Here is a 22,586-nt window from a genome sequence, read left to right as displayed (position 1 = left end):
ACAACAGCTGCCCCAACAACAACAACTACAGCTGCCCCAACAACAACCACAACTGCTGCACCAACAACTACAACGGCAGCCCCAACAACAACCACTACAGCTGCTCCAACAACAACTACAGCTGCCCCAACAACAACCGCAACAGCCGCCCCAACAACCACAACTACAGCTGCCCCAACAACAACCACAACTGCTGCGCCAACAACTACAACGGCAGCCCCAACAACAACAAGTACAGCTGCCCCAACAACAACCACAACTGCTGCCCCAAACACATCAACTACAGCTGCCCCAACAACAACCGCAACAGCCGCCCCAACAACAACCACAACAGCCGCCCCCACAACAACAACTACAGCTGCCCCAACAACAACCACAACTGCTGCGCCAACAACAACCACAACAGCTGCCCCAACAACAACAACTACAGCTGAACCAACAACAACAACTACAGCTGCCCCAAAAACAACCACAACTGCTGCGCCAACAACTACAACAGCTGCCCCAACAACAACCACTACAGCTGCTCCAACAACAACTACAGCTGCCCCAACAACAACCACAACTGCTGCGCCAACAACTACAACGGCAACCCCAACAACAACCACTACAGCTGCTCCAACAACAACTACAGCTGCCTCAACAACAACCACAAAAGCTGCCCCAACAACAACAACTACAGCTGCCCCAACCACAACTGCTGCGCCAACAACTACAACGGCAGCCCCAACAACAACCACTACAACCGCCCCCACAACAACTACAGCTGCCCCAACAACAACCGCAACAGCCGCCCCAACAACCACAACTACAGCTGCCCCAACAACAACAACTACAGCTGCCCCAACAACAACCACAACAGCCGCCCCCACAACAACAACTACAGCTGCCCCAACAACAACCACAACAGCTGCCCCAACAACAACAACTACAGCTGCCCTAACAACAACCACAACTGCTGCCCCAACAACAACAACTGCAGCCCCAACAACAACCACAACAACCGCCCCCACAACAACAACTACAGCTGCCCCAACAACAACCACAACTGCTGCGCCAACAACAACCACAACAGCTGCCCCAACAACAACAACTACAGCTGCCCCAACAACAACCACAACAGCCGCCCCCACAACAACAACTACAGCTGCCCCAACAACAACCACAACTGCTGCCCCAACAACATCAACTACAGCTGCCCCATTAACAACCGCAACAGCCGCCCCAACAACAACCATAACAGCCGCCCCCACAACAACAACTACAGCTGCCCCAACAACAACCACAACTGCTGCGCCAACAACTACAACGGCAGCCCCAACAACAACCACTACAGCTGCTCCAACAACAACTACAGCTGCCCCAACAACAACAACTACAGCTGCCCCAACAACAACCACAACTGCTGCGCCAACAACTACAACGGCAGCCCCAACAACAACCACTACAACCACCCACACAACAACTACAGCTGCCCCAACAACAACCGCAACAGCCGCCCCAACAACCACAACTACAGCTGCCCCAACAACAACCACAACAGCCGCCCCCACAACAACAACTACAGCTGCCCCAACAACAACCACAACAGCTGCCCCAACAACAACAACTACAGCTGCCCTAACAACAACCACAACTGCTGTGCCAACAACTACAACGGCAGCTCCAACAACAACTACAGCTGCCCCAACAACAACAACTACAGCTGAACCAACAACAACAACTACAGCTGCCCCAACAACAACCACAACTGCTGCGCCAACAACTACAACAGCTGCCCCAACAACAACCACTACAGCTGCTCCAACAACAACTACAGCTGCCCCAACAACAACCGCAACAGCCGCCCCAACAACCACAACTACAGCTGCCCCAACAACAACCACAACAGCCGCCCCCACAACAACAACTACAGCTGCCCCAACAACAACCACAACTGCTGCGCCAACAACTACAACGGCAGCCCCAACAACAACAAGTACAGCTGCCCCAACAACAACCACAACTGCTGCCCCAACAACATCAACTACAGCTGCCCCAACAACAACCGCAACAGCCGCCCCAACAACAACCACAACAGCCGCCCCCACAACAACAACTACAGCTGCCCCAACAACAACCACAACTGCTGCGCCAACAACAACCACAACAGCTGCCCCAACAACAACAACTACAGCTGAACCAACAACAACAACTACAGCTGCCCCAACAACAACCACAACTGCTGCGCCAACAACTACAACAGCTGCCCCAACAACAACCACTACAGCTGCTCCAACAACAACTACAGCTGCCCCAACAACAACCACAACTGCTGCGCCAACAACTACAACGGCAACCCCAACAACAACCACTACAGCTGCTCCAACAACAACTACAGCTGCCCCAACAACAACCACAACAGCTGCCCCAACAACAACAACTACAGCTGCCCCAACCACAACTGCTGCGCCAACAACTACAACGGCAGCCCCAACAACAACCACTACAACCGCCCCCACAACAACTACAGCTGCCCCAACAACAACCGCAACAGCCGCCCCAACAACCACAACTACAGCTGCCCCAACAACAACAACTACAGCTGCCCCAACAACAACCACAACAGCCGCCCCCACAACAACAACTACAGCTGCCCCAACAACAACCACAACAGCCGCCCCAACAACAACAACTACAGCTGCCCTAACAACAACCACAACTGCTGCCCCAACAACAACAACTGCAGCCCCAACAACAACCACAACAACCGCCCCCACAACAACAACTACAGCTGCCCCAACAACAACCACAACTGCTGCGCCAACAACAACCACAACAGCTGCCCCAACAACAACCACTACAGCTGCTCCAACAACAACTACAGCTGCCCCAACAACAACCACAACTGCTGCGCCAACAACTACAACGGCAACCCCAACAACAACCACTACAGCTGCTCCAACAACAACTACAGCTGCCCCAACAACAACCACAACAGCTGCCCCAACAACAACAACTACAGCTGCCCCAACCACAACTGCTGCGCCAACAACTACAACGGCAGCCCCAACAACAACCACTACAACCGCCCCCACAACAACTACAGCTGCCCCAACAACAACCGCAACAGCCGCCCCAACAACCACAACTACAGCTGCCCCAACAACAACAACTACAGCTGCCCCAACAACAACCACAACAGCCGCCCCCACAACAACAACTACAGCTGCCCCAACAACAACCACAACAGCCGCCCCAACAACAACAACTACAGCTGCCCTAACAACAACCACAACTGCTGCCCCAACAACAACAACTGCAGCCCCAACAACAACCACAACAACCGCCCCCACAACAACAACTACAGCTGCCCCAACAACAACCACAACTGCTGCGCCAACAACAACCACAACAGCTGCCCCAACAACAACAACTACAGCTGCCCCAACAACAACCACAACAGCCGCCCCCACAACAACAACTACAGCTGCCCCAACAACAACCACAACTGCTGCCCCAACAACATCAACTACAGCTGCCCCAACAACAACCGCAACAGCCGCCCCAACAACAACCACAACAGCCGCCCCCACAACAACAACTACAGCTGCCCCAACAACAACCACAACTGCTGCGCCAACAACAACCACAACAGCTGCCCCAACAACAACAACTACAGCTGAACCAACAACAACAACAACTACAGCTGCCCCAACAACAACCACAACTGCTGCGCCAACAACTACAACGGCAGCCCCAACAACAACCACTACAGCTGCTCCAACAACAACTACAGCAGCCCCAACAACAACAACTACAGCTGCCCTAACAACAACCACAACTGCTGTGCCAACAACAACAACTACAGCTGCCCCAACAACAACAACTACAGCTGCCCCAACAACAACCACAACTGCTGCGCCAACAACTACAACGGCAGCCCCAACAACAACCACTACAGCTGCTCCAACAACAACTACAGCTGCCCCAACAACAACCACAACAGCTGCCCCAACAACAACAACTACAGCTGCCCCAACAACAACCACAACTACAGCTGCCCCAACAACAACCACAACAGCTGCCCAAACAACAAAAACTACAGCTGCCCCAAAAACAACCACAACTGCTGCCCCAACAACAACAACGACAGCTGCCCCAACAACAACTACAGCCGCCCCAACAACAACCACAACAGCTGCCCCAACAACAACAACTACAGCTGCCCCAACAACAACCACAACAGCCGCCCCCACAACAACTACAGCTGACCCAACAACAACCACAACTGCTGCCCCAACAACAACGACAGCTGCTCCAACAACAACCACAACTGCAGCCCCAACAACAAGGACAACAACTTCAGTCCCAACAACAACTACTACAGCTGCCCCAACAACAACCACAACAGCTGCCCCAACAAGAACTACAACAGTTGCCCCAACAACAACCACAACAGCTGCCCCCACAACAACTACAACAGCCGCCCCAACAACAACAACTACAGCTGCCCCAACAACAACCACAACAGCTGCCCAAACAACAACAACTACAGCTGCCCCAACAACAACCACAACAGCTGCCCCAACAACAACTACAGCTGCCCCAACAACAACTACAACAGCCGCGCCAACAACAACAACTACAGCTGCCCCAACAACAACCACTACAGCCACCCCCACAACAACAACTACAGCTGCCCCAACAACAACCACAACTGCTGCCCCAACAACAACAACTACAGCTGCCCCAACAACAACCACAACAGCCGCCCCAACAACAACAACTACAGGTGCACCAACAACAACCACAACAGCCGCCCCCACAACAACCACTACAGCTGCCCCTACAACAACCACAACAGCTGCCCCAACAACAACAACTACAGCTTCCCCAACAACAACCACAACAGCCGCCCCCACAACAACTACAGCTGCCCCAACCACAACCACAACAGTCGCCCCCACAACAACTACAGCTGCCCCAACAACAACCACAACTGCTGCCCCAACAACAACTACAGCTGCTCCAACAACAACCACAACTGCTGCCCCAACAACAACCACTACAGCTGTCCCAACAACAACTACAACTGCAGCCCCAACAACAAGCACAACAACTTCAGTTCCAACAACAACTACTACAGGTGCACCAACAACAACCACAACAGCCGCCCCAACAGCAATAACTACAGCTGCCCCAACAACAACCACAACAGCTGCCCCAACAACAACTACAACAGTTGCCCCAACAACAACCACAACAGCTGCCCCCACAAAAACAACCACAACTGCTGCGCCAACAACTACAACGGCAGCCCCAACAACAACCACTACAGCTGCCCCAACAACAACCACAACTGCTGTGCCAACAACTACAACTGCAGCCCCAACAACAAGCACAACAACTTCAGTCCCAACAACAACTACTACAGGTGCAACAACAACAACCACAACAGCCGCCCCAACAACAACAACTACAGCTGCCCCAACAACAACAACAACTACAGCTGCCCCAACAACAACCACAACAGCTGCCCCAACAACAACAACGACAGCTGCCCCAACAACAACCACAACAGTTGCCCCAACAACAACCACAACTGCTGTGCCAACAACTACAACTGTAGCCCCAACAACAACCACAACAAGTTCAGTCCCAACAACAACTACTACAGGTGCACCAACAACAACCACAACTGCCCCAACAACAACCACAACTACAGCTGCCCCAACAACAACCACAACAGCTGCCCAAACAACAACAACTACAGCTGCCCCAACAACAACCACAACTGCTGCCCCAACAACAACAACGACAGCTGCCCCAACAACAACTACAGCCGCCCCAACAACAACCACAACAGCTGCCCCAACAACAACTACAGCTGCCCCATTAACAACCACAACAGCTGCCCCAACAACAACTACAGCTGCCCCAACAACAACTACAACAGCCGCGCCAACAACAACAACTACAGCTGCCCCAACAACAACCACTACAGCCACCCCCACAACAACAACTACAGCTGCCCCAACAACAACCACAACTGCTGCCCCAACAACAACAACTACAGCTGCCCCAACAACAACCACAACAGCCGCCCCAACAACAACAACTACAGGTGCCCCAACAACAACCACAACAGCCGCCCCAACAACAACCACAACTGCTGCGCCAACAACTACAACGGCAGCCCCAACAACAACCACTACAGCTGCCCCAACAACAACCACAACTTCTGTGCCAACAACTACAACTGCAGCCCCAACAACAACCACAACAAGTTCAGTCCCAACAACAACTACTACAGGTGCACCAACAACAACCACAACAGCCGCCTCAACAACAACAACTACAGCTGCCCCAAGAACAACCACAACAGCCGCCCCAACAACAACAACTACAAGTGCACCAACAACAACCACAAAAGCCGCCCCAACAACAACCACTACAGCTGCCCCAACAAAAACCACAACATCTGCCCCAACAACAACAACGACAGCTGCCCCAACAACAACCACAACAGTTGCCCCAACAACAACCACAACTGCAGCCCCAACAACAACCACAACAAGTTCAGTCCCAACAACAACTACTACACGTGCACCAACAACAACCACAACAGCCGCCTCAACAACAACAACTACAGCTGCCCCAACAACAACCACAACAGCTGCCCAAACAACAACAACTACAGCTGCCCCAACAACAACCACAACAGCTGCCCCAACAACAACAACGACAGCTGCCCCAACAACAACTAGAGCCGCCCCAACAACAACCACAACAGCTGCCCCAACAACAACAACTACAGCTGCCCCAACAACAACCACAACAGCCGCCCCAACAACAACAACTACAGCTGCCCCAACAACAACCACAACTGCTGCCCCAACAACAACTACAGCTTCCCCAACAACAACTACAACTGCTGCCGCAACAACAACCACTACAGCTGTCCCAACAACAACTACAACTGCAGCCCCAACAACAAGCACAACAATTTCAGTCCCAATAACAACTACTACAGGTGCACCAACAAAAACCACAACAGCCGCCCCAACAGCAACAACTACAGCTGCCCCAACAACAACCACAACAGCTGCCCCAACAACAACTACAACAGTTGCCCCAACAACAACCACAACGGCTTCCCCCACAACAACAACTACAGCTGCCCCAACAACAACCACAACTGCTGCGCCAACAACTACAACGGCAGCCCCAACAACAACCACTACAGCTGCCCCAACAACAACCACAACTGCTGTGCCAACAACTACAACTGCAGCCCCAACAACAACCACAACAAGTTCAGTCCCAACAACAACTACTACAGGTGCACCAACAACAACCACAACAGCCGCCTCAACAACAACAACTACAGCTGCCCCAAAAACAACCACAACAGCTGCCCAAACAACAACAACTACAGCTGCCCCAACAACAACCACAACAGCTGCCCTAACAACAACAACTACAGCTGCCCCAACAACAACCACAACTGCTGCCCCAACAACAACTACAGCTGCCCCAACAACAACTACAACTGCTGCCCCAACAACAACCACTACAGCTGTCCCAACAACAACTACAACTGCAGCCCCAACAACAAGCACAACAACTTCAGTCCCAACAACAACTACTACAGGTGCACCAACAACAACCACAACAGCCGCCCCAACAGCAACAACTACAGCTGCCCCAACAACAACCACAACAGCTGCCCCAAATACAACTACAACAGTTGCCCCAACAACAACCACAACAGCTGCCCCCACAACAACAACTACAGCTGCCCCAACAACAACCACAACTGCTGCGCCAACAACTACAACGGCAGCCCCAACAACAAAAACGACAGCTGCCCCAACAACAACCACAACAGTTGCCCCAACAACAACCACAACTGCAGCCCCAACAACAACCACAACAAGTTCAGTCCCAACAACAACTACTACACGTGCACCAACAACAACCACAACAGCCGCCTCAACAACAACAACTACAGCTGCCCCAACAACAACCACAACAGCTGCCCAAACAACAACAACTACAGCTGCCCCAACAACAACCACAACAGCTGCCCCAACAACAACAACGACAGCTGCCCCAACAACAACTAGAGCCGCCCCAACAACAACCACAACAGCTGCCCCAACAACAACAACTACAGCTGCCCCAACAACAACCACAACAGCCGCCCCAACAACAACAACTACAGCTGCCCCAACAACAACCACAACTGCTGCCCCAACAACAACTACAGCTTCCCCAACAACAACTACAACTGCTGCCGCAACAACAACCACTACAGCTGTCCCAACAACAACTACAACTGCAGCCCCAACAACCACAACTACAGCTGCCCCAACAACAACCACAACAGCTGCCCAAACAACAACAACTACAGCTGCCCCAACAACAACCACAACAGCTGCCCCAACAACAACAACGACAGCTGCCCCAACAACAACTAGAGCCGCCCCAACAACAACCACAACAGCTGCCCCAACAACAACAACTACAGCTGCCCCAACAACAACCACAACAGCCGCCCCAACAACAACAACTACAGCTGCCCCAACAACAACCACAACTGCTGCCCCAACAACAACTACAGCTTCCCCAACAACAACTACAACTGCTGCCGCAACAACAACCACTACAGCTGTCCCAACAACAACTACAACTGCAGCCCCAACAACAAGCACAACAATTTCAGTCCCAATAACAACTACTACAGGTGCACCAACAAAAACCACAACAGCCGCCCCAACAGCAACAACTACAGCTGCCCCAACAACAACCACAACAGCTGCCCCAACAACAACTACAACAGTTGCCCCAACAACAACCACAACGGCTTCCCCCACAACAACAACTACAGCTGCCCCAACAACAACCACAACTGCTGCGCCAACAACTACAACGGCAGCCCCAACAACAACCACTACAGCTGCCCCAACAACAACCACAACTGCTGTGCCAACAACTACAACTGCAGCCCCAACAACAACCACAACAAGTTCAGTCCCAACAACAACTACTACAGGTGCACCAACAACAACCACAACAGCCGCCTCAACAACAACAACTACAGCTGCCCCAAAAACAACCACAACAGCTGCCCAAACAACAACAACTACAGCTGCCCCAACAACAACCACAACAGCTGCCCTAACAACAACAACTACAGCTGCCCCAACAACAACCACAACTGCTGCCCCAACAACAACTACAGCTGCCCCAACAACAACTACAACTGCTGCCCCAACAACAACCACTACAGCTGTCCCAACAACAACTACAACTGCAGCCCCAACAACAAGCACAACAACTTCAGTCCCAACAACAACTACTACAGGTGCACCAACAACAACCACAACAGCCGCCCCAACAGCAACAACTACAGCTGCCCCAACAACAACCACAACAGCTGCCCCAAATACAACTACAACAGTTGCCCCAACAACAACCACAACAGCTGCCCCCACAACAACAACTACAGCTGCCCCAACAACAACCACAACTGCTGCGCCAACAACTACAACGGCAGCCCCAACAACAAAAACGACAGCTGCCCCAACAACAACCACAACAGTTGCCCCAACAACAACCACAACTGCAGCCCCAACAACAACCACAACAAGTTCAGTCCCAACAACAACTACTACACGTGCACCAACAACAACCACAACAGCCGCCTCAACAACAACAACTACAGCTGCCCCAACAACAACCACAACAGCTGCCCAAACAACAACAACTACAGCTGCCCCAACAACAACCACAACAGCTGCCCCAACAACAACAACGACAGCTGCCCCAACAACAACTAGAGCCGCCCCAACAACAACCACAACAGCTGCCCCAACAACAACAACTACAGCTGCCCCAACAACAACCACAACAGCCGCCCCAACAACAACAACTACAGCTGCCCCAACAACAACCACAACTGCTGCCCCAACAACAACTACAGCTTCCCCAACAACAACTACAACTGCTGCCGCAACAACAACCACTACAGCTGTCCCAACAACAACTACAACTGCAGCCCCAACAACAAGCACAACAATTTCAGTCCCAATAACAACTACTACAGGTGCACCAACAAAAACCACAACAGCCGCCCCAACAGCAACAACTACAGCTGCCCCAACAACAACCACAACAGCTGCCCCAACAACAACTACAACAGTTGCCCCAACAACAACCACAACGGCTTCCCCCACAACAACAACTACAGCTGCCCCAACAACAACCACAACTGCTGCGCCAACAACTACAACGGCAGCCCCAACAACAACCACTACAGCTGCCCCAACAACAACCACAACTGCTGTGCCAACAACTACAACTGCAGCCCCAACAACAACCACAACAAGTTCAGTCCCAACAACAACTACTACAGGTGCACCAACAACAACCACAACAGCCGCCTCAACAACAACAACTACAGCTGCCCCAAAAACAACCACAACAGCTGCCCAAACAACAACAACTACAGCTGCCCCAACAACAACCACAACAGCTGCCCTAACAACAACAACTACAGCTGCCCCAACAACAACCACAACTGCTGCCCCAACAACAACTACAGCTGCCCCAACAACAACTACAACTGCTGCCCCAACAACAACCACTACAGCTGTCCCAACAACAACTACAACTGCAGCCCCAACAACAAGCACAACAACTTCAGTCCCAACAACAACTACTACAGGTGCACCAACAACAACCACAACAGCCGCCCCAACAGCAACAACTACAGCTGCCCCAACAACAACCACAACAGCTGCCCCAACAACAACTACAACAGTTGCCCCAACAACAACCACAACAGCTGCCCCCACAACAACAACTACAGCTGCCCCAACAACAACCACAACTGCTGCGCCAACAACTACAACGGCAGCCCCAACAACAACAACGACAGCTGCCCCAACAACAACCACAACAGTTGCCCCAACAACAACCACAACTGCAGCCCCAACAACAACCACAACAAGTTCAGTCCCAACAACAACTACTACACGTGCACCAACAACAACCACAACAGCCGCCTCAACAACAACAACTACAGCTGCCCCAACAACAACCACAACAGCTGCCCAAACAACAACAACTACAGCTGCCCCAACAACAACCACAACAGCTGCCCCAACAACAACAACGACAGCTGCCCCAACAACAACTAGAGCCGCCCCAACAACAACCACAACAGCTGCCCCAACAACAACAACTACAGCTGCCCCAACAACAACCACAACAGCCGCCCCAACAACAACAACTACAGCTGCCCCAACAACAACCACAACTGCTGCCCCAACAACAACTACAGCTTCCCCAACAACAACTACAACTGCTGCCGCAACAACAACCACTACAGCTGTCCCAACAACAACTACAACTGCAGCCCCAACAACAAGCACAACAATTTCAGTCCCAATAACAACTACTACAGGTGCACCAACAAAAACCACAACAGCCGCCCCAACAGCAACAACTACAGCTGCCCCAACAACAACCACAACAGCTGCCCCAACAACAACTACAACAGTTGCCCCAACAACAACCACAACGGCTGCCCCCACAACAACAACTACAGCTGCCCCAACAACAACCACAACTGCTGCGCCAACAACTACAACGGCAGCCCCAACAACAACCACTACAGCTGCCCCAACAACAACCACAACTGCTGTGCCAACAACTACAACTGCAGCCCCAACAACAACCACAACAAGTTCAGTCCCAACAACAACTACTACAGGTGCACCAACAACAACCACAACAGCCGCCTCAACAACAACAACTACAGCTGCCCCAAAAACAACCACAACAGCTGCCCAAACAACAACAACTACAGCTGCCCCAACAACAACCACAACAGCTGCCCTAACAACAACAACTACAGCTGCCCCAACAACAACCACAACTGCTGCCCCAACAACAACTACAGCTGCCCCAACAACAACTACAACTGCTGCCCCAACAACAACCACTACAGCTGTCCCAACAACAACTACAACTGCAGCCCCAACAACAAGCACAACAACTTCAGTCCCAACAACAACTACTACAGGTGCACCAACAACAACCACAACAGCCGCCCCAACAGCAACAACTACAGCTGCCCCAACAACAACCACAACAGCTGCCCCAACAACAACTACAACAGTTGCCCCAACAACAACCACAACAGCTGCCCCCACAACAACAACTACAGCTGCCCCAACAACAACCACAACTGCTGCGCCAACAACTACAACGGCAGCCCCAACAACAACCACAACAGCTGCCCCAACAACAACCACAACTGCTGTGCCAATAACTACAACTGCAGCCCCAACAACAAGCACAACAACTTCAGTCCCAACAACAACTACTACAGGTGCACCAACAACAACCACAACAGCCGCCCCAACAACAACAACTACAGCTGCCCCAACAACAACAACTACAGCTGACCCAACAACAACCACAACTGCTGCGCCAACAACTACAACAGCCGCCCCAACAACAACAACTACAGCTGCCCCACCAACAACCACAACAGCCGCCCCAACAACAACAACTACAGCAGCCCCAACAACAACAACTACAGCTGCCCCAACAACAACCACAACTGCTGTGCCAACAACTACAACTGCAGCCCCAACAACAAGCACAACAACTTCAGTCCCAACAACAAGTACTACAGGTGCACCAACAACAACCACAACAGCCGCGCCAACAACAACAACTACAGCTGCTCCAACAACAACCAAAACAGCCGCCCCCACAACAACAACTACAGCTGCTCCAACAACAACAACAACAACTGCCACAACAGCTGCCCCAACTACAACCACAACAGCTGCCCCAACAACAACAACTACAGCTGCCCCAACAACAACTACAACAGCCGCGCCAACAACAACAACTACAGCTGCCCCAACAACAACCACTACAGCCGCCCCCACAACAACAACTACACCTGCCCCAACAACAACCACAACTGCTGCGCCAACAACTACAACGGCAGCCCCAACAACAACCACTACAGCTGCTCCAACAACAACCACAACTGCTGCCCCAACAACAACCACAACTGCTGTGCCAACAACTACAACTGCAGCCCCAACAACAACCACAACAACTTCAGTCCCAACAAAAACTACTACAGGTGCACCAACAACAACCACAACAACTGCCACAACAGCTGCCCCAACTACAACCACAACAGGTGCCCCAACAATAACCACAACAGGTGCCCCAACAACAACCACAACTGTTGCTCCAACAACAACAACAGCTGCTGCGCCAACAACAACCACAACAACTGCCACCACCACAACAGTAGCCCCAACAACCACGACTGCTGCCCCTACAACGACCACAACAGCTGCCCCAACAACATCTACAACTGCAGCCCCAACAACAACAACTATAGCTGTGGTGACAACAACCACAACCACAACTACAACTGCTGCTCCAACAACTACTACAACTGCAGCCCCAACAACATCCACAACAGCTGCCCCAACAACAACCACAGCTGCTCCAACAGCAACCTCAACTACCCCAACAACAACCACAGCCACTACAACAACATCAACAACTACCCCTACAACAACCTCAAGTATCCCAACAACAAGTTCAACCACTACAAAAACATCAGCAACTACCCCAACAACAACCTCAACTACCCCAACAAGTACAACCACCACAACGACATCAGCAACGACCCCAACAACAAGTACAACCACTACAACAACTTCAGCAACCACCCCAACAACAACCTCAACTACCCCAACAAGTACAACCACCACAACGACATCAGCAACGACCCCAATAACAAGTACAACCACTACAACAACTTCAGCAACCACCCCAACAACAACCAGAACTACTGCGACAACCACCTCCTCTGCCATGGTCAACAACATCAGCTTCCTTACAGTAGTTCTGGTTCTGATGTCACATGTACTCAGCTCATATTTTTAACATTTTTAAGTTCACATCCTGAAAATGAAGTAATAAACCAAAGTGCATGTGAAGTTTTGAAATTATTAAGTAACCAAGTTGTTTATATCATATTTGAATTCTTATTTATTGTAGTTTTAGGGGGGGTTCAGACATGTTTGATGTTTTCCTCCCTGAGATGTTGTTTGTATGTGTATCATCCAAACGTGTGATCAGGAGACTAATATTAACAATATTGTGATGTCTGCAATCTCAACACTGATCTTATCATTGCACTTTTCAAAACTATCATAAATAAAGTCTCTTTGCATTGATTAATGAGTGTCCCCTGACTTTTTTATGATGAGAATGATTTCTCTTAATAATAGTTTCTCTACAAACCTGTTCACAGTCACAGCGGTAAAATGTAGCAGCAGAAAAATGTCACAGAGCATGTGTGAAACAGCACTGCAACAGTCAGTGTTGTTGGCTGTTTCAGGAGGACAAAAGCAGAGAGACACTTGCATTCAAGTTGTTTCTGCACACACCTTTAACCAGGACGATATCTACCATTACTTCACCTGCACATATTTATATGGATGCTGATGTTATCTCATGTCGCTGGCTTATAAAACATCACACTTGCTTTCACTGTGGTGGACAGCTTACAAGTAACAAGTTCTATTAAATTATGATGTAACTTCATATGTCTAAGACTTTAGACTGCAGTGTACATGTGGTACCAAAAGTTCAGTTGATCAAACAGTTTCTCTTCACTACAGCTTCATGCAGCTCTCAGACACAGCTGCTCCAACCACAGCTGCTCCAACTACAGCTACTGTAACTACAACCACCTCTGCTGCAAAATGAGCTTCATCTCAGTAGCTGTGTCGCCGATGTCACACGTACCTCATTAAGATTATTAATGTTGTCCAGCTCACATCCTGTAAGTTCAGCGATTAAAAACTGAAGGACGTGAAAATGTGAAATGTTTAAATGAGCTGAGTTATGTTAGTGTCAGGGACTGGGTGTGTGCAGGGAGGTGAGGACCCAAATGCAAGACTCACAACACGTGTAGATAAACTCAAAACACAGCTTTATTAACAGAAAGGCAAAGGGCGATACAAAACTACACTGGGGAGAACTAAAGCTAACTCACAAGGAGGCACTGGGAAATCACAGGGAAATACACACAAAACTGAAGGATGACGCGACACGAAACAGAGGGAAATTATCACATAAATACACGGAAGGTAATAAGGGACATGGGAATACACAGGGAGCACAGCTGAGGACAATTACGCATAAAAAGACAGGGAGGACACAGAACTGAAAATACTCAGAGCTATATGAACACAGGTACACAGAGGAAGATAAGGAGCAAAGACATGGGGATATCTAACAACCAAAAGCCAAACATGACAACCTCGGGACCAGGACTAAACTAACAAGGTGGACTCAAATCATAATACAAAATTACAAAACACAAGAAACTGAGACCGCTGGGTCATAAGACCCAGGATTGTGACAGTAAGTGTGTGATTCTGACTGAGAGATCGATAGACAAGTTCATTCAGGTACATTTGACCTTCATCTGCGATGTCTTCTTGAGAAGATATGAACAAAAGTTCCCTTATACATGTTTAATGTTATTTGGTTAGGAGTGGCATTAATGTGGCAGACCCTTAGAGTTAGAAAGGTAGGCAGATGGTGGAGTAGCTTCAGAGAACTGAGCCAGTATGTTCCAGGTTAGAGTGCATACATATACTGCCAGTCTGGGTGTGTCTCCCCACCCAGCTAGAGGTGGATGACATAGCTTGACAGGGAGGGGTCCAGATGAGAGGCACAACCCAGACTGGTTTTTCCAAATGCAGGTGCAGTGGTTTCATTCAGGCCAGATAAAGCTGCATGTTCTTAAACTCAGGTACACATATAGCTCTTAATACAGTCCAGTAAACCTGAAATATAAAGTCACCCCCTTTGTGGCTGATAAATCCCTGTTTTTCTTTCTTTGGATTCACTTCATTGATTTTTTTGTTCAGCTGTCACACAGGTATGTAACGTCTCAACATGAGGGTTAGCATAGCTACGCTGCTCCTCACATATAACGGCCCAACTCACTTTTCTCTGCTGTTTTTTTTCCAATAAGTGTGTGGATGTATTTCTCACACCTCAGTAAACTGGGATGCATCGTACTTATTTTCACATTATTTAATGTGAATGAAAGGATTCCACATTTATTTCTTAAGAAAAGTTCCATTACATGATTCTTATATTTTTGTTTAAATAAGGCACCACAAAGCTGGAATATTTAAATTGCACTTCAAGGAGCTTGTCCAGTTTGTTCTTTTGACTTTTGTCAGAGCATATATTTACAATCTCATATGTTTCCAGCCATTCTTAGATTCTGTTTTCCTTTCTTTTTTGTTTTCATGCAGAGGAACTCAGAGTATGACTTGGCAAATATACTGTATTGTAAATGTGGTGTATTATTATAGAGAGAAACTCCCAAACTAGCAGGTGTGTCATTTCTTCTATTGTGCTCTCCTTTGTTAACTGTCAGTCCCTACAATTTGAGCGGAAATGCATCAAATGTTTGCCTTTATTGAACAGTCAGCTTTGCTGTCTGGAACCAGCCTGGGTTGATTTCATTATGAAGTCATCAGATAGGATGGTTTCATAAGGAAGGATTATGTAACCATGCAGAAATCAGCCAGATTTTTAAAAATACACTCTTTTCTGAGTAAATAGATGCATTTTTATGTGAATACAGAGAAACATATTCAACTCAGTGTCTTGTATGCAGTGTCTTACCGCTCCTCAGTCACATGACAGCCTGTCGTTGGCTCTGATGTGCAGTACAAACACACAGGCATTGTTGTTTATCATTGTTCTGCTGGTCTTCACATTCTGTGCTCCAGACAGCTCACTGTTCTCACATAAACCTTCAATATGCAGCAGGAGAGTAATCCTTTCACTCTGACCACAGTCAAAAGACATTTTGGTTTTCTCAGCTTTAAAACGAAACCTGAGTCCTCATCCATATCAGATCATAACTCATTTGAGAGCCTACATAAATTATATCTGTCTCATTTAATCCCGACTCTCTTTGACATGATGAGCTCTGAAACCTGACTGAAACTCTTCAAATAAGCCATTCCTCTGCAGATGATCTGTCAGCTGTTTGACAACTACTCCTTCAAGGATTTGATTTCCATTTCTGTTTCCATTTCCTTGATATGAAAGGAAGGTTGGAGATGGCTTTTTAACTTCTGCCATCTTGAAGGCCTCTGGTACATTACTGATAAATACAGGCAGTATAACAGTGTTTCCTGAAAACCCTCTCCTGTCTGATCATTTCCTGATAACATTTACATTCACAATAATTGATTACACAGCAGTGGAGAGTAGACTTTATCACAGTAGATGTCTTTCTGAAAGCGCTGTAACTAAGTTTAAGAATATAATCCACCCACTGTTATCATCTTCAATGCCCTGTACCAACACAGAGCAGAGCAGCTACCTGAACGCTACTCCAACAGAGGTCGATCATCTTGTTAATAATTTTACTTCTTAATCTACTCATAATCATCTCCAACACGTTCTCACTCCCAAAGCGTAACATTTTTCGCTAGGTGGCAAATCGTCTGTATATTACACTTCCAGGCACCTGACACGTCCCTATATGATGAGATCAGAAAAATGAGGAAATATGAGAACCGTTTGGAATGAATCTACACGTGTACATTTGTTTTACTTAAACCGCTTTGGAAAACACTATTTAACATTATTAAAGTAATAATGTTAAATAGTGTTTTCCAAAGCGGTTTAAGTAAAACAAATGTACAGTGTAGATTCATTCCAAACGGTTCTCATATTTCCTGACTCATTCTACTGATTCATCATATCCGGGACGTGTCAGGTGCCTGGAAGTGTAATATACAGACGCTTCTTGCACCCTAGCGACAAATCAGTTACGCCTCGGGAGTGAGAACGGGCTGTAATCCACAGATGTAACATTATCTACAGCTACTTTCAGTTACATTGATATTCATTTAGAGTCTTTTTCTCCAATTGATCTTTCTGAGTTAACTTCAATAATTACTTCCTCCAAACCATCAACGTGTCTTTTAGACCCCACTCCTACAAAACTGCTCAAGACTTATGCTGCTGGGGGATTGTAAGACTATGAACATGAAATTATCCCTTTTTTATTTTCATTAATTGTTTTTTTTATGTACAAACATTTATGTACAAACAAAGACTAATTGTCTTTTGCCATGTGGCAAATATGGCACTTTACTGGAAAGCTTTATTTTTTAAATCATAGAACCAGCCAGTCCTAAGACATTTTTTGATATATCTCAAACTACAAATCCTGGTTCATTTCACACATTCATCCCCAACACTACAGTGTGGGTCACATAACTGCCGTATTGACTGACTGAGGTTCAGTAAGGTTCAGTCAACATAAGTTACTTTTACATGAAATGTTTTGTAGGAAGTCTTTGCTAAATATTGCGCAGAGATGTTTAAGATCACATAACAGATAAGACAACCTTTATTAGTCCCACGCATGGGAAATTTGTTTGTTTGATTCATTGCGTGCAGCAGCTGCTGACATCAGTGATCAGAGCCAGGAACATGTTTAACAAAAGCATGTCGATTCTTTTTTATTCTCCTGGCAAATACCAACAAGCTGACTGACAGCACAGTCTATTACAGTCTGACGATGTATCTAAGCAGCAACACACCCAATGCAGAGAAATATTCTATACTTTAGGGTGGTGACTGTCTTCATTCACTCTTTTGTTTTGATTGTTCTAGTATCTCTTTATAGCTCCAAGAAATCAAAGTTGTTTGTTATGGTGATTTTCATAATGAAAACATCTATTATGAATTCAATTCAATTCAATTCAATTTTATTTATATAGCGCCAAATCACAACAAAAGTCGCCTCAAGGCGCTTCATAGATACAGAGAAAAACCCAACAATCATATGACCCCCTATGAGCAAGCACTTTGGCGACAGTGGGAAGGAAAAACTCCCTTTTAACAGGAAGAAACCTCCGGCAGAACCAGGCTCAGGGAGGGGCGGCCATCTGCTGCGACCGGTTGGGGTGAGAGAAGGAAGACAGGATAAAGACATGCTGTGGAAGAGAGACAGAGGTTAATAACAGATATGATTCAATGCAGAGAGGTCTATTAATACATAGTGAGTGAGAAAGGTGACTGGAAAGGAAAAACTCAATGCATCATGGGAATCCCCGGCAGCCTACGTCTATTGCAGCATAACTAAGGGAGGATTCAGGGTCACCTGGTCCAGCCCTAACTATATGCTTTAGCAAAAAGGAAAGTTTTAAGCCTAATCTTGAAAGTAGAGATAGTTTCTGTCTCCCGAATCCAAACTGGAAGCTGGTTCCACAGAAGAGGGGCCTGAAAACTGAAGGCTCTGCCTCCCATTCTACTTTTAAATACTCTAGGAACAACAAGTAGGCCTGCAGAGCGAGAGCGAAGTGCTCTAATAGGGTGATATGGTACTACAAGGTCATTAAGATAAGATGGGGCCTGATTATTTAAGACCTTGTATGTGAGGAGCAGGATTTTGAATTCAATTCTGGATTTAACAGGAAGCCAATGAAGGGAAGCCAAAACAGGAGAAATCTGCTCTCTCTTTCTAGTCCCTGTCAGGACTCTTGCTGCAGCATTTTGGATTAGCTGAAGGCTTTTCAGGGAGTTTTTTGGACATCCTAATAATAATGAATTACAGTCGTCCAGCCTGGAAGTAATAAATGCATGAACTAGTTTTTCAGCGTCACTCTGAGACAGGATATTTCTAACTTTAGAGATGTTGCGCAAATGGAAGAAAGCAGTCTTACATATTTGTTTAATATGTGCGTTGAAGGACATGTCCTGGTCAAAAATGACTCCAAGGTTCCTCACAGCGTTACTGGAGGCCAAGGTAATGCCATCCAGAGTATGAATCTGGTTAGATACCATATTTCTAAGATTTTCAGGGCCAAGTACAATAACCTCAGTTTTATCTGAATTAAGAAGCAGAAAGTTAGCGGCCATCCAGGTCTTTATGTCTTTAAGACATTCCTGCAGTTTAACTAATTGGTGTGTGTTATCTGGCTTCATGGACAGATAGAGCTGGGTGTCATCTGCATAGCAGTGAAAATGTATGCTATGTCTTCTAATGATGCTGCCTAAGGGAAGCATGTATAATGTAAACAGAATTGGTCCTAGCACTGAACCCTGTGGAACTCCATAATTAACCTCAGTGTGTGAAGAGGACTCTCCATTTACATGCACAAATTGGAGTCTATTAGATAGATATGATACAAACACTGAATGTGTTGTTTATTGTGAGGGTGATTCTGTAGGACTTCAGTGCTTCGTGGTTGCCTGCTTGGTCACTCTGAAGGTCATTGTCTTCACTCTCTATGGTCTCTATTGATTCTTGGTTGGTAAATTAAACCCTTTTAGGTATATCAAATTGAGTCCATCTGAGTTACAGTTGAAGTTAAAATCCTCCCATGAACACTGAAGGAGAGCTTGACCGCAGGTTTGAAATGAAAGTAGGTTGAAAAGGCTAAGAAGGAGTGCCGTCATTTACTGAACTCCAAAACAGTGATAGCAGTGCAGTAAACAACACATGTTGAAAAAGTACAACAAAATAGAATTAAAAGAGACAAATGAACAAAGCAAAACAAAAGGAAAACGAGCAACCACAACTCCAAATAACGTTCATGTTCAACAAGGAGCAGGAAGAAGCATAAGCTTATTTAATCCCACCCCTTTTCCACTATCTAGTATCAATAGACTACAGAAATACCTCCTTGCAATTACATTATATGTTATGTGTAATTTTTTTTTTTTTTTAATATATGTACATATATGTTTCTATCTATCCATACATACGTATATACACATACGCACATATACACATTTTCAATAACCCCATTAACACCTCAAGGATACACAACCTACAAATATATATATATACCCATACCAACATACCCGTGCACCCACACACACATGAAAATATTAGACAAGAACACCCTATCAAATCTCTACCTTTTCCCTGTACCCTGTAAAAACCATATCCTTAAACCGCTTTTTAAACTGCGCCATGCTTGGACATTGCTTCATATCTTTACTTAATGATTTAACAATGATTCTGAACTATGATCAGACAGATTGAATCTGTGAACATAAACTCCAGTGGACATGCTTCCAGGACAGTCTTTGAGTTCCAGCCTTCTTTCTTTGAGTTAACATAAAACTACAAATTGGAGGTCTAATTATCTTTTAATAAACATGTTATAATTGTAGATGACTCAGTTTGTTAATTAAAAGAACAATGATGGTTTGTATCTACTCCAGCCTCCATTCAGTGTTCAGTGTGTGCAGGTGGTTTTAATAAAAGGTGTTCCAGTTAGTGAGGTAAGTTCTTACTGTGACACCGACAATACAAACCATTGGCATCAACATGAAATCCAGACCTGAAAAGTAATTTCATGTAAGCGAGAGTTCATTGGAAAAAAAAATTACGAAATAAATGCATTCAGTGCGTGCTTCATACTGTCAGTTCTACACATGATCCTGAAATTGTTTGCAACGGCAACTTTCTGTTTCACACTTGGATGCAGAATGCTCCCGCTGTGTGCTCAGGGTCACTTTTCCACAGAGCCCACGGTTCCCAAAGTGGGCAGAGCCAATGCAGGGAGAGCGCAGTATGAATAAAAAGAGAATACTAGGACACTGCGAGCATAACGGACAGGTTTTTGACAGGGGTCCCACACAAACGGAAAGCAGAAGATGAAACATCGCCAAAAATACTTCCCACCCAACTTCTATTTTTTGAAAAATGTATTGATAGCAATGTTGAATATTGTCACACAATTTAAAAAAAATACACAAAATGGTTTGTTCTTCTGTTATGTAAAAGTGGTAGTTTATTTTATTGTAATTTATTGCAGTTTACTTTTATCTGTTTAAAAGATTTGAGGTGTGAAGTAAACTGCAATGGAGTTTGAAAACAAAATATGGGTGTGTGTGGTTGGAGGATGTGATATGTGCGTGTGTTTGTGTGTGTGTGTGTGTGTGTGTGTGTGTGTGGGGGGGGGGCACCAAGACTTTCTTGCAAAACAAAGGGGGACCTAGCAAAACAAGTCTGGGAACCACTGTGCTAATGCAATCATATAATCCATGGTGGATAGATTTCAATTCAGTTCAATTTTATGTATATAGCAAAAAACCTCAACAATCACATCCCATTATGACCTGGTGCTTTGGCAACAGTGGGAAGAAATAACTAATGATTAAATGCAGAGAGCTCAGGGAGGGGCGGGGCCATCTGCCACGACAGGTTTGGGTGAGTAGAGGAAGACAGGATAGAAGACATGCTGTGGAAGAGAGACAGAGACATATGCTGTGGTGTAATTAAGGCACGAAGGTACCACAGATTTGTGTTCTGAGCCATCTTTATTCACCTTTGTCACACCACCACAACAACAACCAACCCCTGAGTCCCCGTGTTTTAACACGGCTGGCGTGATTGCGGATGCTGTCCAGGTGCGTGCGCACGGCACCGCAGACCACGCCCCACCACATATGCTTTAGCAAAAAGGAATTTTAGAGTT

General features: G+C 47.0%; 1 protein-coding gene across 1 annotated transcript; it reads left to right on the top strand.

Moving 5' to 3' along the window:
• Positions 1 to 707: 707 nt before the first annotated feature.
• Positions 708 to 14,260, top strand: LOC146363614 (uncharacterized; the record flags this gene model as incomplete). Its single annotated transcript, XM_084918999.1, has 14 exons — positions 708 to 1,056; positions 2,188 to 2,319; positions 2,668 to 2,728; positions 3,263 to 3,506; positions 3,798 to 4,035; positions 4,942 to 5,031; positions 5,569 to 6,071; positions 7,230 to 7,600; positions 8,876 to 8,963; positions 9,318 to 9,352; positions 9,545 to 9,637; positions 10,751 to 10,999; positions 11,837 to 12,036; positions 13,891 to 14,260. Coding segments are annotated over 14 exons (2,934 nt in total), but the record flags the coding sequence as incomplete, so codon positions are not given.
• Between the last annotated feature and the right edge of the window lie 8,326 nt (positions 14,261 to 22,586).

The sequence above is a fragment of the Perissodus microlepis genome, chromosome 22, assembly GCF_051167445.1.
Source record: "Perissodus microlepis isolate ML-2025 ecotype Zambia chromosome 22, ASM5116744v1, whole genome shotgun sequence".
Classification (NCBI taxonomy): Eukaryota; Metazoa; Chordata; class Actinopteri; order Cichliformes; family Cichlidae; genus Perissodus; species Perissodus microlepis.
This window is presented reverse-complemented; position numbering and strand designations above follow the sequence as displayed.